Here is a 15196-nt window from a genome sequence, read left to right as displayed (position 1 = left end):
TCCAGACAGCCTGAGTATACGCAGAATGTACAATTTCAAACTGCCTTGGTACACGGCCACGGATGGGGCAGAATGCACAGTTCCAAACAGGCTTTGCACACGGCCACAGATGGGGCAGAATGCACAGTTCCAACTAGGCTGGATACACGAAACAGCTTCAATAGTCAGCTTCAGGCAGCAGTTTGTGTTGAAGAACTTATAGCAGGCTTATAGAGGTTCTGCTCTGCAGCATACACACAGAAACTGACAGAAAAGGCAGAAACTGACAGAAAAGGCCTAAAACAGAATCCTTTACTACAGAAAGGACCAAACAGAAAGGGCGGGAAAAAAGGGGGAGGAACAAAATGGCGCCCGCAAAAAGAGCGGGAAAATTAGCCAATCAGAAAGGCTTGGGGCGATGAAGAAGCAATGGCAGTCACAGGGGAGCACCAGCGAGCTAAAAAAACGGCCTCAAAAAACGCTCTGGAGCCACGGGGCTGAGAAGCGCTATCACGGCTTAGAGAGCGAGCCAGATCTCTACAGCCGCGGGACAGACTCAGCAAGCGAGGGGAATAAGGAGCTGCAGCCACAGGCTCCGAAGGCAGTCGCGGCGAGATTTAAAATGCCGCAGAACGAGCCAGGGGAGGCGGGGTAGCCCAACCAGAAAGGGACACTGAAAGTAGAAAGAGCCGCAGCCACAGGCTCTGGAGAAAAAACTAAGGGAACTGCCACGAAAATAGGCGGCGAGTTGAAAAAAGAGCGGCGCCGCAAGGCAGAGAGCTGCAGCCACAAGCTCCTGGATTAAGTCTGTGTCCGCCGGCTGAGGAAGGAAGAACCGCAGCCGTGGTCTCCCAGAATCGCCGTTCGGCTAGGCAGGGAGCTGCAGCCGCAAGCTCCCATAACAAGGCTGTGTCCGCCGCCTTAGGAAGGGAGAACCGCAGCCGCGGTCTCCCAGTAAATAGTTAGGGATTGAGGGGAAAAAATAGACAAAAAGGGGATCCCCCTTAAGTACAAAGACAAACAAAGTACAGTCAGTCCCACAGACTCTAAAGTAAAAGACAGAGGGAAGGAAATAACATGGAATACACACACAAAACCTCCACACCCTGTCACACGAATACACAAAAACTTATCTAGACGCTAAGCTATATATCCAACTTGCACGGACAAAGGCAAGAATGAACTGGAGAGTGGGAGGGGCCTGACGCCCCTAGTCTTGACTTCAAAAACATTCTTGCCTTTGGACGATAGGTGGAGCTATAACCCGCTTGATGGCAGTCCACCTATGGAAAACACATGATTCACTAGAAAAGACCATAATGCTGGGAAAAACAGAAGGGAGTAGAAAAAGAGGAAGGCCAAAGAAGAGATGGATTGATTCCATAAAGGAAGCCACAGACCTGAACTTACAAGGTCTGAACAGGGCAGTTCACGACAGATGCTCTTGGAGGTCACCGATTCATAGGGTCGCCGTAAGTCGTAATCGACTTGAAGGCACATAACAACAACAACAATCTAAAGGAAGAAAGAAAAGCCTCAGCAACCAAAGGATTGCTAAATCCTGATAAGAAGATTGGTAACCTAGTCCTCATTCTGAAAGCAGACCAAATTAGGGCCTTTTCTCATGATATCAGCAACAGAGCTCTCAAAAGAATATTATGTACTAAAACGATAGTGTTTAGGACAGTTTCTTAACTTTTATTAAATTACATACAGAGAGACAGAAGCAAGCATGTACACACACCTCCTCACACATACATGCAACCCATACCACACATGTTTTATGCTTAATTTGAAGCAACTGGGCTGCAACAGCCCCAAATGTGCTACTTCAGCTTCTCCCTTTCGTGGATCCCAGTAGGGCACCCCTTACATTGTGAATGTGAAAGTCTTAGCTGTAACCCACTCCAAAATTGCTTTGCAATGAAGAATAGGCAAAAACTAGGTTAAATAAATAAATAAATAAAGATGGGCAGGGAAAGGGGGGGAGAAGTACTAATTATTAAAATTTCCAAGTTCTTATAATAAGCAGATTGAATGGAAGCAACAGTCAACAACAGGAAACAACAGAAGTGGAAGCAGAGATGAGCCAGATAGGTCTGATCTCTCTTCAGGCCTGTTGGAGTGGGCCCTACTTCCCATCTCTCTGACTGTGCCCAAGTGGCATCTTTCCCTTTGCTGCAGCCAGATGTAATGGCTGCTGCCAGATGGTAGTTGAGGGAGGAGCCAATAGAGAAGGCCCTGCTTCCATTTCTCCCTGTGCTGTTGCAGCCAGGCAGAATGGCAGCTGAAAGCAGTAACTTTTTTTAGAAATATTAACAATAATTTATATGCTGGTAATACACATTGTCAAGATCACTGGGTCCCAAAATTCTGTAAACTACAGATCTTGTAAGGCATCCTACAGTTCCCAATCTTACCCCAGATCTGGAAAGTAACCAAAATTAATCCTGTAAGGTAGGGATCACGCTGCCATCACTCCTTCTGCCTATCAGTTGGGGCTAGGAGACTCTCAAACCTTGTTAAATGGATGTCCTTAGGATTCCAAAGAGACAAGAGCTAAAAGACCAGACTCTCTGCTTCTTGGAGCCCCAAGCCAAAGTAACTATTCAGTAGCAGTTAGCCAAAAGACCATGGTGCTGGTTTTAGTACCAAGGCTTACCTGAAAAAACACACAGCAATAAGTATGAGGTAGCTTTATTAAAAAGCTACCAGGCTAAGTTCAAGGTTCTGGTTTTGGTGTACAAAGCCCTACTTTCCTCTTTCCACAAGCCTTTTAGGTTGAGACCTATCCCAGTCTGCATCTGTGTTAGAATTGCTTAATATGTTTTTTAATAATGTTTTTAACCCTTTTTTAAAGTTTTTTTTAAAATGTTTTTAATGCTGTTTTGTTTTAATGTATTTTAAGATCTGTTTTTTATGATGTTTTAAAGAGTTTGTAGCGCTTTGTTTGCCGCCCTGGGCTCCTGCTGGGAGGAAGGGCAGGATACAAGTTAAATAATAAATAAATAAAAATATATAGCTTGGGACCAGTATACCTGAAATATCATCTTACCCCTTATATACCCAGTCGATCACTACACTCTGCAGGTGAGGGTCTCCTGCAGATACCATCTTATCAGGAGGTCCGTTCTGCACAACATAGGAAGCAGACCTTTAGTAGACTGGCATCTACCCTGTGGAATTCCCTCCCCTTAAATATTAGACAGGTGCCACCTTTGTTATCTTTTTGGTGCCTACTAAAGACCTTCCTCTTTCAACAAGCCTTTTAAGTAGAGACCTTATCCCAGTCTGCATCTGTGATGGAACTGCTTTTTAAAGATGTTTTTAAAGCTTTTTTTGAAAAAGATGTTTTTAAAGATGTTTTGTTTTAATGCCTATTTTTATGAAGTTTTATAGTGTTTTTGTTTGCTGCCCTGTGCTCCTACTGGGAGGAAGGATGTGATATAAATTTAAAAAATAATAATAATATTTATTGATTTAATTTGTATCCCGCCAATAAAATTATTATTATTATCATTATTATTATTATTAATATCATAAACACTCAGAACCCCATTAAAGATACAGGTATAAATCACTGATAATAATCAAAGCACAGTTGAGAACTGAACCATACAATAAAAATAAGCTATCATCTAGTTCTGCCAGCAAAGCTGAGGATAGCAAGGATACCTGACACCACTAGGAACAGCAGAACACACCACCCAAGATGTAAGGTCAGAGCAAGATGTGGGACAACTAGACAAAAGAAATTCTAACTTCTTATATGAAAGGCACAGCAGCAGCTTAGGTGTTTGTGGGCCAACCAGGAAGCTTCTGTGGATGGACTGTTCCAGGGCCTGCTAGTGCCTTAACAGAACTGCACTCTCACAGCTAGCTCGAGCTAGTGACTTTGGGTACCAGCTCTCACCAGAGATCGTAAGATCATGACACCAGGGGTGTAGTTGCCCAGAGTCTCAAGGGATCTTAGACCCCTTACTTTTTTGGGAGCCAGGTCCCAGCAGGTCTCTATGTCTCTAGCATCCTATGAGCCAATCAGCAAGAAAGGGGAATGTTAGCTACTGAGAAGTTTCTTTTAAAGCAGTATTCAAGCTTAGACAGATTATTATATCATCTTAGAAAGTTGCATAATCTTTTATGGGGGCACGGCTGTGAGGGGGGCACGGCTGTGACTGTTATGAAGGGACCCTGCACTTCTGAATTTGCCACTACACTACTGCATGTCTCAGCTAGTGAGAACAGTCTCAGCAGTGAGAGGTTACCCCCAGTTCTATTTCCCAGCAGCAAGATGTTATCCACAATCCCACATGGCAGAGACATGTTTTTTGGCCAAAGAAATAGGATTTCTTTATACTTGTATATGATACCCAAAGAAAAAAATTAATATGAAGAAGCAGATGAAGCATAAGAATCAAGTTTGTTATCATGATATGCTACTGAAACAACAATTGCTGGTAAAATATTATTTTATGTATCTTGGATCCCCCTTGGTATACCTCTGAAGTTGCAGGGATACCAAAATACTTCTGAATCTCTACCTGCCAAAAGGCATCTGGAATATACAGTCTAGAACGTTTGCTATACAAATGAATTTGCAAAAACCCAGTACCGCATCAAAGACCTGTAAATTGTTCTGCTCCTGCTAACTTATTGGTGATATCTTCTACAGTGCATAACTGAAAGCTTCATTGCTTTGTATCTCTTGCATCAAAACAGGCTTATCTGGTCTCTGCCAACCCTGTCCCCAAATATTATTTATTTTAATAGATTATATACCACTTAGTTTCTTAATTAAGTTCACACAGATTACAACCATAAAATCACAAGCAAAAGGTAAATACAAAATATCAAAATGCAATAAAAATCCAATAAATGTTCAAGCAAAAAATTAAAACCAATACTGAGCAGTATGATCTGAAAATTAAGAGCCCAGGGAAAGCCTGACAAAACAAGTAAGTTTTCAGCAGGCATTTAAAGTTCACCACAGTGGTTGCTTTCCAAATTGCACAAGTAAAAGTGACCCAGAGAGTCAGTGCCACTACAAATTATTAGACTGAACCACTCTGTAGATCATATTCTGAATATCACCTTCATTATTTCCACACAATTTAGTTTCTTTTAAACTTTACCCTTTAGTTCTACTGGACCCTTTCCCAATGTTAATGGACTACAGGGTGATATCTATGGGATTTACTTGCATGGAGTCTTGGTCCAGTACACAGAAGTGAAAGAACCTACTCTATACCAAGTCAAACCATTAGTCAATCTAACTCTGTAATGTCAACACTTAATGGTAGTGGCTCTCCAGGGTTTCAGGCAAGAGCCCTACTTGAAGATGCTGAGGATTCAACCTGGACTTTCTGTATGCAAAGTGGATGCTTTGGCACTGAGCTATGGCCCTTTCCATAAAGTAAGCCATAAAGGCTGTGCCACCCATCTTTGTAATCTGTTATCAGCATCCCACTGACATTCTGGTTCTCTTTCTTTTAAAATTAATTCTCTGTACCAAATAAAATTAGCCATGCCCCTTTGACCCAGTACAGTTCGTGCTTCAAAATTTACTATTACCCAGCGTTTTAAGAATTCCAGCTGAGCTGAACTGCATTATCTTCATACCTGCACCTCAGATTACATTTAACATTCAACATTTTAACGATAAAGGTTTCTTAAAACGCATCATGAACTTTAAGTGCAGTTATGCGGAAAACATAGGAACCAATGTTCCACAATGCTAATCTATCACATCACAATTACTGTTTGGTAAGTTAAGAAATGCTTAGTCCTGACTGTGCCCCAATGCCTATACAGCTCCACATTAACACAGCACTCTACTTAAATAGGAAAAAATGCCAAGCCAGAACAACCTTCTGTTCAAGTACCTTAATTCTATTTTGGAACATTATGACAGCTAGTTCCAAGATGTGTGTGCTGGGTGGAGGGGGATAGTGGGCTGCGATGCCATTCATAAAGAAAGCAAGGCAACCTAGACAAAGAACTCTGAAATCCTTCTGCTCCTTTATTCCCAACTGAACTTGATGCACAGGGGAACTATTTCTGTACTGGAATTATTTTTAGATATTTTATTTATCACTTGTGTTTTTATCACCCTGAGCTCCTTCGGGAGAAAGGTCAGGATATAAAATTAACAAATAAACAAACTCTTCCTAGTCATCCCTTCCAGCAATGGGAAAGCCCATTCCCATCCTCAAAAGGAGAAAAATAGTGAAACTGTTTTGTATTAAAAGAGGCTCTTGACCTATGCTGCTAACAGTGCTGACAAACCTAGAACGCATATACTCTACTGACAATCTATTGACCTTCAGTCAGAACAAAATCTCAGAGACTTGCGCAACCAACCAATACTTGACTGGCATCACCACCACCTCACTCCCCATCTGCCAAGGTCACCTCCAGAACCACAGGTGTCTAAGCAGAAGTCTAGAACCTGAGGTGCACCGCCCACCAGGCATGACATGAGGCTAACTATCTCTAATTCCTATTAATGAAGAAGCCAAGCTCACAATGTGTTCCGTATCAGGACTCTTGACTACAGACAAGAAGAGGTGGAGAGACTGAACCAGTTACAAAGCTGCTCAATTGGAGCCTACTTTGCAATGAAGAAACACCTTATCCTGCTGTCAGATATCCTGGACAGTTCCTTGCCCTCGCTGATAACACAGAATTTTAAGTCACATGGAATGGGTGGTAGGAACGGGACATAGCAACTGGTATTCAGTGGCAGACTGCCTCTAAACCTATATATAATTCAGTTATCTTGCTAATAGTCATTGATAAACCTCTTCTCCATGATCTTTAAAGCTCCTGGTGACAAAGTGATCTGGCAGGATTGACCGTTGGGCCTGAGGAGCTGTCTGTCAAACTGGGAGGTCCCTTCTCCTTACCAGAATCTGTGGGGAGGGGGGAGAGAGGGGGGTGCAGTTTCATTGACAGTTGAGACTTATCAGCTAGAGAGAAGCTAGGTGATTTCTTCTAAGCCTGTCCTTGTGAACCTTGTGATAGGAATAAGGTAGGCAGGAATTGTAATATGTTTGTTTTCATTTGAGCTGGAATGTATGTTCTATAAATTAATCCTTGTTTCAATCTGCAAACTTTCATTTTAGCCTCTGAATAAAGTAAGCCCCATTTTGGGAATTCTGTGGAAGTATGGTGTGCTTCCTTATTGAAGAAAGCTTTCCCTGCTGTCTTCCCCCTTCATACCGTATCCTCAACCCTCCTCCCTTTGTTCAAATTTATAAAGTTTAAGGGTGTTCCTGGCCCAGCCAGGGAAAAATGGCAAAACAAGAAGTAGTAGCGTTAACCCCACTAGGCCAAAATTAGTACTTTTATTTATTTAACACCGGAGAGCCTCCTAGGCCATAGGTATTAGGCATCACACTTCCCTTCTAAATCAACCAGTCATCAGCAGTTTGCAATCACAAATTCAAATCACTGCCTGCCAATCAGTTTCATTCCGTGACCTTGAACTCTACTAGTATGTAGTATGTCTCTCATGTTCTCTAGTCGTTTTCTGTCCATATGCTTACTTTCATAAGCATTATCATGTCCCAACCAGTTATCTTTCTTAATAAGCCTCTATCATGTCCCCATCCCTTAAACTAAACAGCCCCAAACATTACTTTTCTTCATAAGGAAGGTGCACCAATCCTTTTACCATCTTGCTTTCACTTTTCTACACCTTTTCTAGCTTCTAATATTCCTCTTGAAATGGAGCGACAAGAACTATAAACAGCATTGCAAACATATCCACAACGTATTTATATACAGACATTACAATCTTGTTGGGAGTTTGATTTTCAGTCTATTTATGAATAACCCCTAGCACAGAATTGGATTTTTTTCACCACTGCCTCACAAGGATGTTCTTGATGCTAAATAAATTGCTTGCTGTTTCTGAACAGTTACCAATAAGATCTGTACCCCGAGAATATTTATTTATTTATTACATTTAGACCCCACCTTTCTTTTCATCACAGAAATCCAATACAAGTGTGAAATTCCAGACAGGCTTTTCCTTAATGAATATGTCAAGCAAAAGCAAAAGTCTGAATCTAAATGCAGTGTAGAAGAACCAGGAGAGCTCCCTATCTGTATTGCTTTTTTTCTTGCTAATGCTTCCTGATGGTCTACACTGCTCACCAATATATTTTGAGGAAAAGGCTGAAAAGTTGAGTTATCACACAGAGCCTTTGGAGCAGAAATATTATTCTTCCCCTATTACAAGTATTCCAGACTGAATAACAGACGATAACCATGTGCTCTTATAAACACAACCTTTGAATATAAAAGAGATTCAAGTTTTGACTAATTGACTAAACACTCAATACCATACACAGGAAACATCTCTCTACCCTCCGCTGCCCCTAGTATTTACCTCCACTTCACAGCCATATTCCGAGCCATCTAGAAGGATTACTTTGCACTGCATGTTTTTCAGTTTTTTGACAATCTTTAGAGGAGATCTGGAGAGTTTGCTTGAGGATGATTTCTGAGAGAGCTTGTCGTCTTCAAATTGCTGGTATTCCAGTTGTTTTGCCGCTGCAGCAGCAAATTCACGTTCTTTGTCAGTGGCCTACAAAGAGAAAATAGGGAGATTAAGTTCTAATTTCAGATTTAAAAAAGCATGGCTGATCATAGCGAGCTTTCAGAATCACAAAGCACAATCAGATGTCCTTTACAGAGGACTAGTTAGAACCACATTTTAAAATTGCAGCATAACCACAGTGCAACAGAAAAACTTCATTCAATGTTTTGAAAAGCCTTTCAAGTCAATGAAACTGCTGCTTCATTGTATAACTACTTTCATACAGTGCAAAGGGTGAAGAATTGCAATAAGATATTTTTACTTTTGCGAGAGTGTAGAGTTTTATGTTTCTAATAAATTTATTTTTATCATTAGTTACATTATATATATACACACATTACAATATTTACATGTAACATTCCTAATTCATAAGGTATAAAAAGGGAGACATGTTAAACCTTTTAAATCTCCAGAGTAAATCCCATTGAATTCAATAGGATTTACTTTTGAGTAGACATGGTTATGAATGTGCTGAAAATCAATGGGACTTTGGAGTGAATGTAAAAAAGAATTGTGTTTGTTCTTTTTCTGTCCCCCCTCCCCTCCAGTCCTATTTTAAAGCAAGTAGGCAGGGCTTACTTAGGTATTACAGTTTTTATTCTGTAGGAAACTAATACTGATTTTTTTAAAACTAATACTGATTTTTCTGCAATGACCAACTGGTTTGACAATAAACTATTATATGGGCTGTATGTATTTATACATCTGCAGTGTGTGTGTGTAGTCTTTCCAACAACCCTGTGAGGTAGGGTTGGAAACCAAGGCAGCTCACAACAAGAAATAAAGCCATTTAAAAATCCAATAACCATAAAGCAAGAATAAACAGTTGGAAAACAGTCTAAAGAGGCATGAGTTTAAAAGATTTAACATGTCTGAATACAACACACCTCTTTTCAGGAAATCAGGGGGTGACTATTATAGTCCAACCAACACAGTGTGCTTTCCCCACCTGGCAGTTACATTCCAATGGCAGCAGCACTTTCGTAACAGCTATCAATGTGCATAGCTCTTCCACAACTAGTCCAGAAGCAGAATTTCAACAGCAACAGAAACATAGTAATATGTTACCTAAAGCTTAGAAAGTAAATCTTATTTTCATCTGGCCATCATAAAAAAACATTATGTGATTCGGCTTGAAATGACTTCAGAGTAAGTTAGCAGCTTGCAGAACTGACATTCATTACAAATTAATCCTCCAAGTCCATTTCCTTGATTGTAACAAGTCTCCATGAGAATGAATCAAATCTAGCCAAAAGCCTGAATCTGCTTTCAGAAGATTGAAGAATCGTGTGTTGCACAATATGTAGACAAGTCCAGGGCTACACTGAATATAGTACAGCACATATAGAGAGGAATTACAACTACTTGTTAAAACTAGTGGGTAGTGCACAGAAAACACACACAGATGTCTGCTCTGGAATATCTAGTTTGAACTATAAACAGGAGCCTTATTTTAAAAGAGGAGTGTGTAGGGTACTAATGTCTAGAAGTAGCTAAGCAGGATAAAATTAATCTGGGAAGAATTTATCTAGGTTAGACTGTCACAGAAGTACTTTAAATTAATTTGTGTTGTGCACAAAAACATGCCAGAAACTATTAGAGCAGCATGCCAGACTGTCAAGATGTGTTCATGCAGCAAGACAGTTTCACAGGGAATTAAGTCTCATCTTTCTAAAGAGGCCTGATATCCTATTCATGCAGTTATCTAGGGCAAAATGACCAAGGAGACACAACTTGCATTCGGTATATTATTTTGCATTTTACATGCATAAATGCACACTCTTTCATGTGTGATGAACTCTTTTTCAGAGGTTATTTGTGATGTATTTCCATAAGGAATTTGATGATCTGGCCAATGGCACCATAAATTAACATCTAACAGGAAGAAAAGTTGTGTTAAGGCTCTTTCTGGATCAAGGTATCTCCAGCCAGAGCAACACTGAAACTGCTCAAATTTTCACAAAGGCAAATTTCCCTTCTGTCCTCTTCTCTTTATGGTGACCTGAGTATTTACTTATAGCCAGACAAACCTATATATTTTGGTTCAAAATGTGAAATGATAAATTCCCAACATCATCCGTTGTTAATGCAATAGAGAATTTAAGTATTATTCACTAATAGGCAAAAAACCTTGCGGTTTAAGAACGCACCTATAGCCCACAGCTATTTCTATCCAACTTTAAAAAACAGGGAAATTGGGCAGCTATAGTGAATGCACCAGGGGAGCAGGAGACCTGACCTCCTCTCTGAGATATTGTACTGCCCTACAAATTGGTCAAAATACAAACACCATTTGAGTTGGTCTTTCACAGTCCAATCCACTTCCTGTGTAGCTTGGAAGAATTTGGTAACATGTGCCTCTGAGCATATGGTGAGTGGTGGCAACATCTGCCATCAAGAAAGATAGAGAATTATATTTTTGTATGTTTGCTGGTATTCTTCTTACTTTGCTTCTTTCCTGTGTTACTAATGGTTCTACAGAGAATCTAAACTAGAAAAGTTTATTTCCCTCATTAATCATCCTAGAAATCTGTGTCAAATTTCAAAGCCTTTTTATTGGTCAGTATCATATGATGGTGAAGACAGCATTTTTTTGTATTTCAAATTGGAGGTTATGTTCTATTTCTATCTTGGGTGCACTAACAGTGGAATCTGAAACTGCAGTTTGATGTAAAATCAGACTGATTCCAATATGTTGCTACTTCAGCAATGACTCTAGCTGTTGGAAAAAAGAGGATGCATGTTTAAACCACTTCATTTAAGGCAAGGTGGACGCAGTCAATTAAAAACATAGAGCACACCTAGCATTTTGCTAGAATATATTTCACCTCCCACTGTTTTATCTTGTGCAAATTGAGACACTCCTGAGGTCCACTGGAGACTATTCTGCAGAAGTCAGTGCCATTATTCCACAATTATGTTTGGAGTTTTTTAGTGTAAATTTTGCTAAGTGTTGCTGTACTTCACATATTCAAAGAAATGGAAAAAAAGAAAACGATTTCCTATAGGAAACTTCACTAAGATTGCAAAGGAAATCAGACATTTTCTAAGTGACCACCTGAACTATATCAACTGTCTTAATAATGTTGCTTCCTCCTTGCTAAAACAAGATCAGCACAGCACATGTCTTCTTTCTATTATTTGGGCTGATTGCAGGTGTTGCCACCACTCACCATATGATCAGAGGCACGTTACCGAATTCTTCCAAGCTACACAACAAGTGGATTGGACTGTGAAAGACCAACCCAAACGGTATTTGCATTTTGACCAATTTGTAGGGCAGTCCAATATCTCAGAGAGGAGGTCAGGTCTCCTGCTCCTCTGGTGTATTCACTATAGCTGCCCAATTTCCCTGCTTTTTAAAGTTTGATAGAAATAGCTGTGGGCTATAGGTACGTTCTTAAACTGCAAGTTTTTTTGTCTATTAGTGAATTTCCCTGCTTTTTAATCTGGGAGGTAAGAAATGGGATCCTGTGCAAGTTTGCTGAGAATCGATTGATCATTTGCATGCTTATTGAGTTCAGTGGGATTTACTCCCCTGCAATCATGCTTAGGATAGGTGAAACTGACCACAGGGAATGGGGAGGGGAGGAGGAGGAGGGAGGGGAGGAAGACCAAAGGGGAGGACTGGGAGGGGAGCAGGAAGGAGGGGGAGGGGAGGACAACGACAGATTTGATCATTTACATGTTTATTGAACTCAGTGCGATTTACTCCCGTGCAATCATGCTTAGGATAGGGAAAACTGACCAGGGGAGGAGGGAGGGAGGGAGGGAGGGCTGTAGTGGGCAGGGGAGGAGGAAGAAGAAGAGGGGAGGGGAGGAGGGGAGGAGAAGAAAAGCAGGTCTGCTCATTTGCATGCTTATTGAGTTCAATGGCATTTACTCCTATGCAGTGTTGGTTAGGATAGGAAAAACTGACCATGGGGGAGGGGGAAGAGGAAGGAGCGTATTGGAGGGGGGCAAAGAAAGGGGGAGGGGAGGGCAGGTTTGATCATTTGCATGCTTACAGAGTTCAATGGTATTTACTTCCATGCAATCATGCTTAAGATAGGTAAAACTGACCATGGGAAGGAGGAAGAGGAGGGGGAAGGGGAGGGAGGAGCAAAGGAAGGGGGAGGGGAGGGCAGGTTTGATCATTTGCATGCTTATAGAGTTCAATGGTATTTACTTCCGTGCAATCATGCTTAAGATAGGTAAAACTGACCATGGGGAGGAAGAAGAGGAGGAGGAAGGAGGGAATTGGAAGGGGAAGGGGATGGGGAGGGAGGAGCAAAGGAAGGAGCAGGGAAGGGGCAAGAGGGAGGGGATAGGAGGGAAGAAAAGGGAGGGAGGGGATAGGAGGGAGGAAAAGGGAGGGAGGGGATAGGAGGGAGGAAAAGGGAGGGAGGGTTTGATAATTTGCATACGTTTTGAGTTCAATGGGATTTATTTCTATGCAATCATGTTTGAAAATGGAAATGGACTGCTTTCAAGTCGATCCCCACCTATAGCGACCCTTTGAATAGGGTTTTCATGGTAAACGGTATTCAGAGGTGGTTTCATCATTGCCTTCCTCTGAGGCTGAGAGGCAGTGACTGGCCCAAGGTCACCCAGTGAGCTTCATGGCTGTGTGGGGATTCAAACCCTGGTCTCCCGGGTCACAGTCCAACACTGACCCAGGGAAGGGGCAGGGAGGGGAGAGGGAGGAGATTGGGTGGGTGAGCACTGGGCAGAAGGGAAGCCCCTTTTCTTTCCAAAAGGGGAACACTGTGAACAGTATCATTCTTTTACAGGCTTTCCCCCACCTTTTTATTCTACAGCTGACACATGTAGCCTCCCACCCAAATTTAAACCAAAGCTGTCCCTGGCCACATCCACACCAGACCTTTATTTCACTTTGGACAGTCATGGCTTCTCTCAAAGAATCCTGGGAAGTGCAGTTAGTGAAGGGTGCTGAGAGTTGCTAGGAGACGCCCTGTTCCCCTCACAGACCTTCAATCAGAGTGGCTGACTGTTCAACCAGTCTGGCTGCTGGAGCTCTCTCAGTGGAACAGGAGTCTCCTCTCAGCACACTTCATAAACTACACTTCCCAGGATTCTCTGGGGGAAGCCATGGTTGTCTCAAGTGAAATCAAAGTCTGGTGTGGGTGTGGCCCCTTGATTAGCAAAGCCCAGCAGCTGTGAGTCTGGCATTTAGAATTCTGACAGTTGGTTCTTACTGAGCATGCCCTGCATTATTATAGGCTGCCAGCCAAACTTTATTAAATTAATTAAAAATCAGTCAGGCATTTTTTAAACTGCAGATGGTCAGAGTATGGGGCAAGGTCAGTATTAGGATTACAGGTACTCTGTGAATATGGCTGATTTTTAATGAATTTCAACAGATCATGAGAACTCAGAGAAAAAAGTTCAAAAGGGCTCTGGGGGTTTTTTCTCTCTTTTTAGACTTTGAATTCTCTGTTCTCTCTGACTGTTTTGTGTATTGCCATGAAAATTGAGAGGGTTGGTAAGCAAGCGTTTGAGTTCAGAACTGTAAGTTTTGTAAGGTTTTGTTTTGAAATGAGCTTATGGGAAGCATCAGAATGGCATGGGGGATATTTTTAATTTAACATTGCGGAATGTGAAAAACCCACGCTGGCTATAGTATACAGCCATTCTTGTGGCTGTATAATTATAGTGCTACTGGAGAGCCAGTGTGGTGAAGTGGTTAGAGTGTTGGACCATCTACCTGTGTGAGTTTCTGCAAGACCTGCTCCCTGCATTTCTGGCTGATTTCCACCTGGCCTGGAAGGGCGGGGTCCTGTCTCTCTCCAGCTACAAAAGCAGCAACTGCTGAAGGGGCCAGAGACCATCTACCTGTGTGAGTTTCTGCAAGACCTGCTGCCTGCATTTCTGGCTGATTTCCACCTGGCCTGGGTGGGGTCCTGTCTCTCTCCAGCTACAAAAGCAGCAACTGCTGAAGGGGCCAGAGACCATCTACCTGTGTGAGTTTCTGCAAGACCTGCTCCCTGCATTTCTGGCTGATTTCCACCTGGCCTGGAAGGGTGGGGCCCTGTCTCTCTCCAGCTACAAAAGCAGCAACTGCTGAAGGGGCCAGAGACCATCTACCTGTGTGAGTTTCTGCAAGACCTGCTCCCTGCATTTCTGGCTGATTTCCACCTGGCCTGGAAGGGCGGGGTCCTGTCTCTCTCCAGCTACAAAAGCAGCAACTGCTGAAGGGGCCAGAGACCATCTACCTGTGTGAGTTTCTGCAAGACCTGCTCCCTGCATTTCTGGCTGATTTCCACCTGGCCTGGAAGGGTGGGGCCCTGTCTCTCTCCAGCTACAAAAGCAGCAACTGCTGAAGGGGCCAGAGACCATCTACCTGTGTGAGTTTCTGCAAGACCTGCTCCCTGCATTTCTGGCTGATTTCCACCTGGCCTGGAAGGGCGGGGTCCTGTCTCTCTCCAGCTACAAAAGCAGCAACTGCTGAAGGGGCCAGAGACCATCTACCTGTGTGAGTTTCTGCAAGACCTGCTCCCTGCATTTCTGGCTGATTTCCACCTGGCCTGGAAGGGCGGGGCCCTGTCTCTCTCCAGCTACAAAAGCAGCAACTGCTGAAGGGGCCAGAGACCATCTACCTGTGTGAGTTTC

The 15196-nt window shown here is 42.3% G+C and overlaps 1 protein-coding gene across 17 annotated transcripts in view; it reads right to left on the bottom strand.

The window, feature by feature from the left end:
* Positions 1–15196, bottom strand: part of EPB41L3 (erythrocyte membrane protein band 4.1 like 3) — a 265820-nt gene that overhangs the window by 116857 nt on the left and 133767 nt on the right. For all 17 annotated transcript variants that reach the window (XM_061596036.1, XM_061595962.1, XM_061595905.1 and 14 more), the window contains one exon: positions 8375–8572. In XM_061596036.1, coding sequence (XP_061452020.1) covers positions 8375–8572 — 198 coding nt within the window. The remainder of the gene's footprint in view (positions 1–8374; positions 8573–15196) is intronic.

Source organism: Rhineura floridana, chromosome 1 (assembly GCF_030035675.1).
Source record: "Rhineura floridana isolate rRhiFlo1 chromosome 1, rRhiFlo1.hap2, whole genome shotgun sequence".
Lineage (NCBI taxonomy): Eukaryota > Metazoa > Chordata > Lepidosauria > Squamata > Rhineuridae > Rhineura > Rhineura floridana.
The sequence above is the reverse complement of the archived record's forward strand: the minus strand, read 5'-3'. Positions and strand labels throughout refer to the sequence as shown.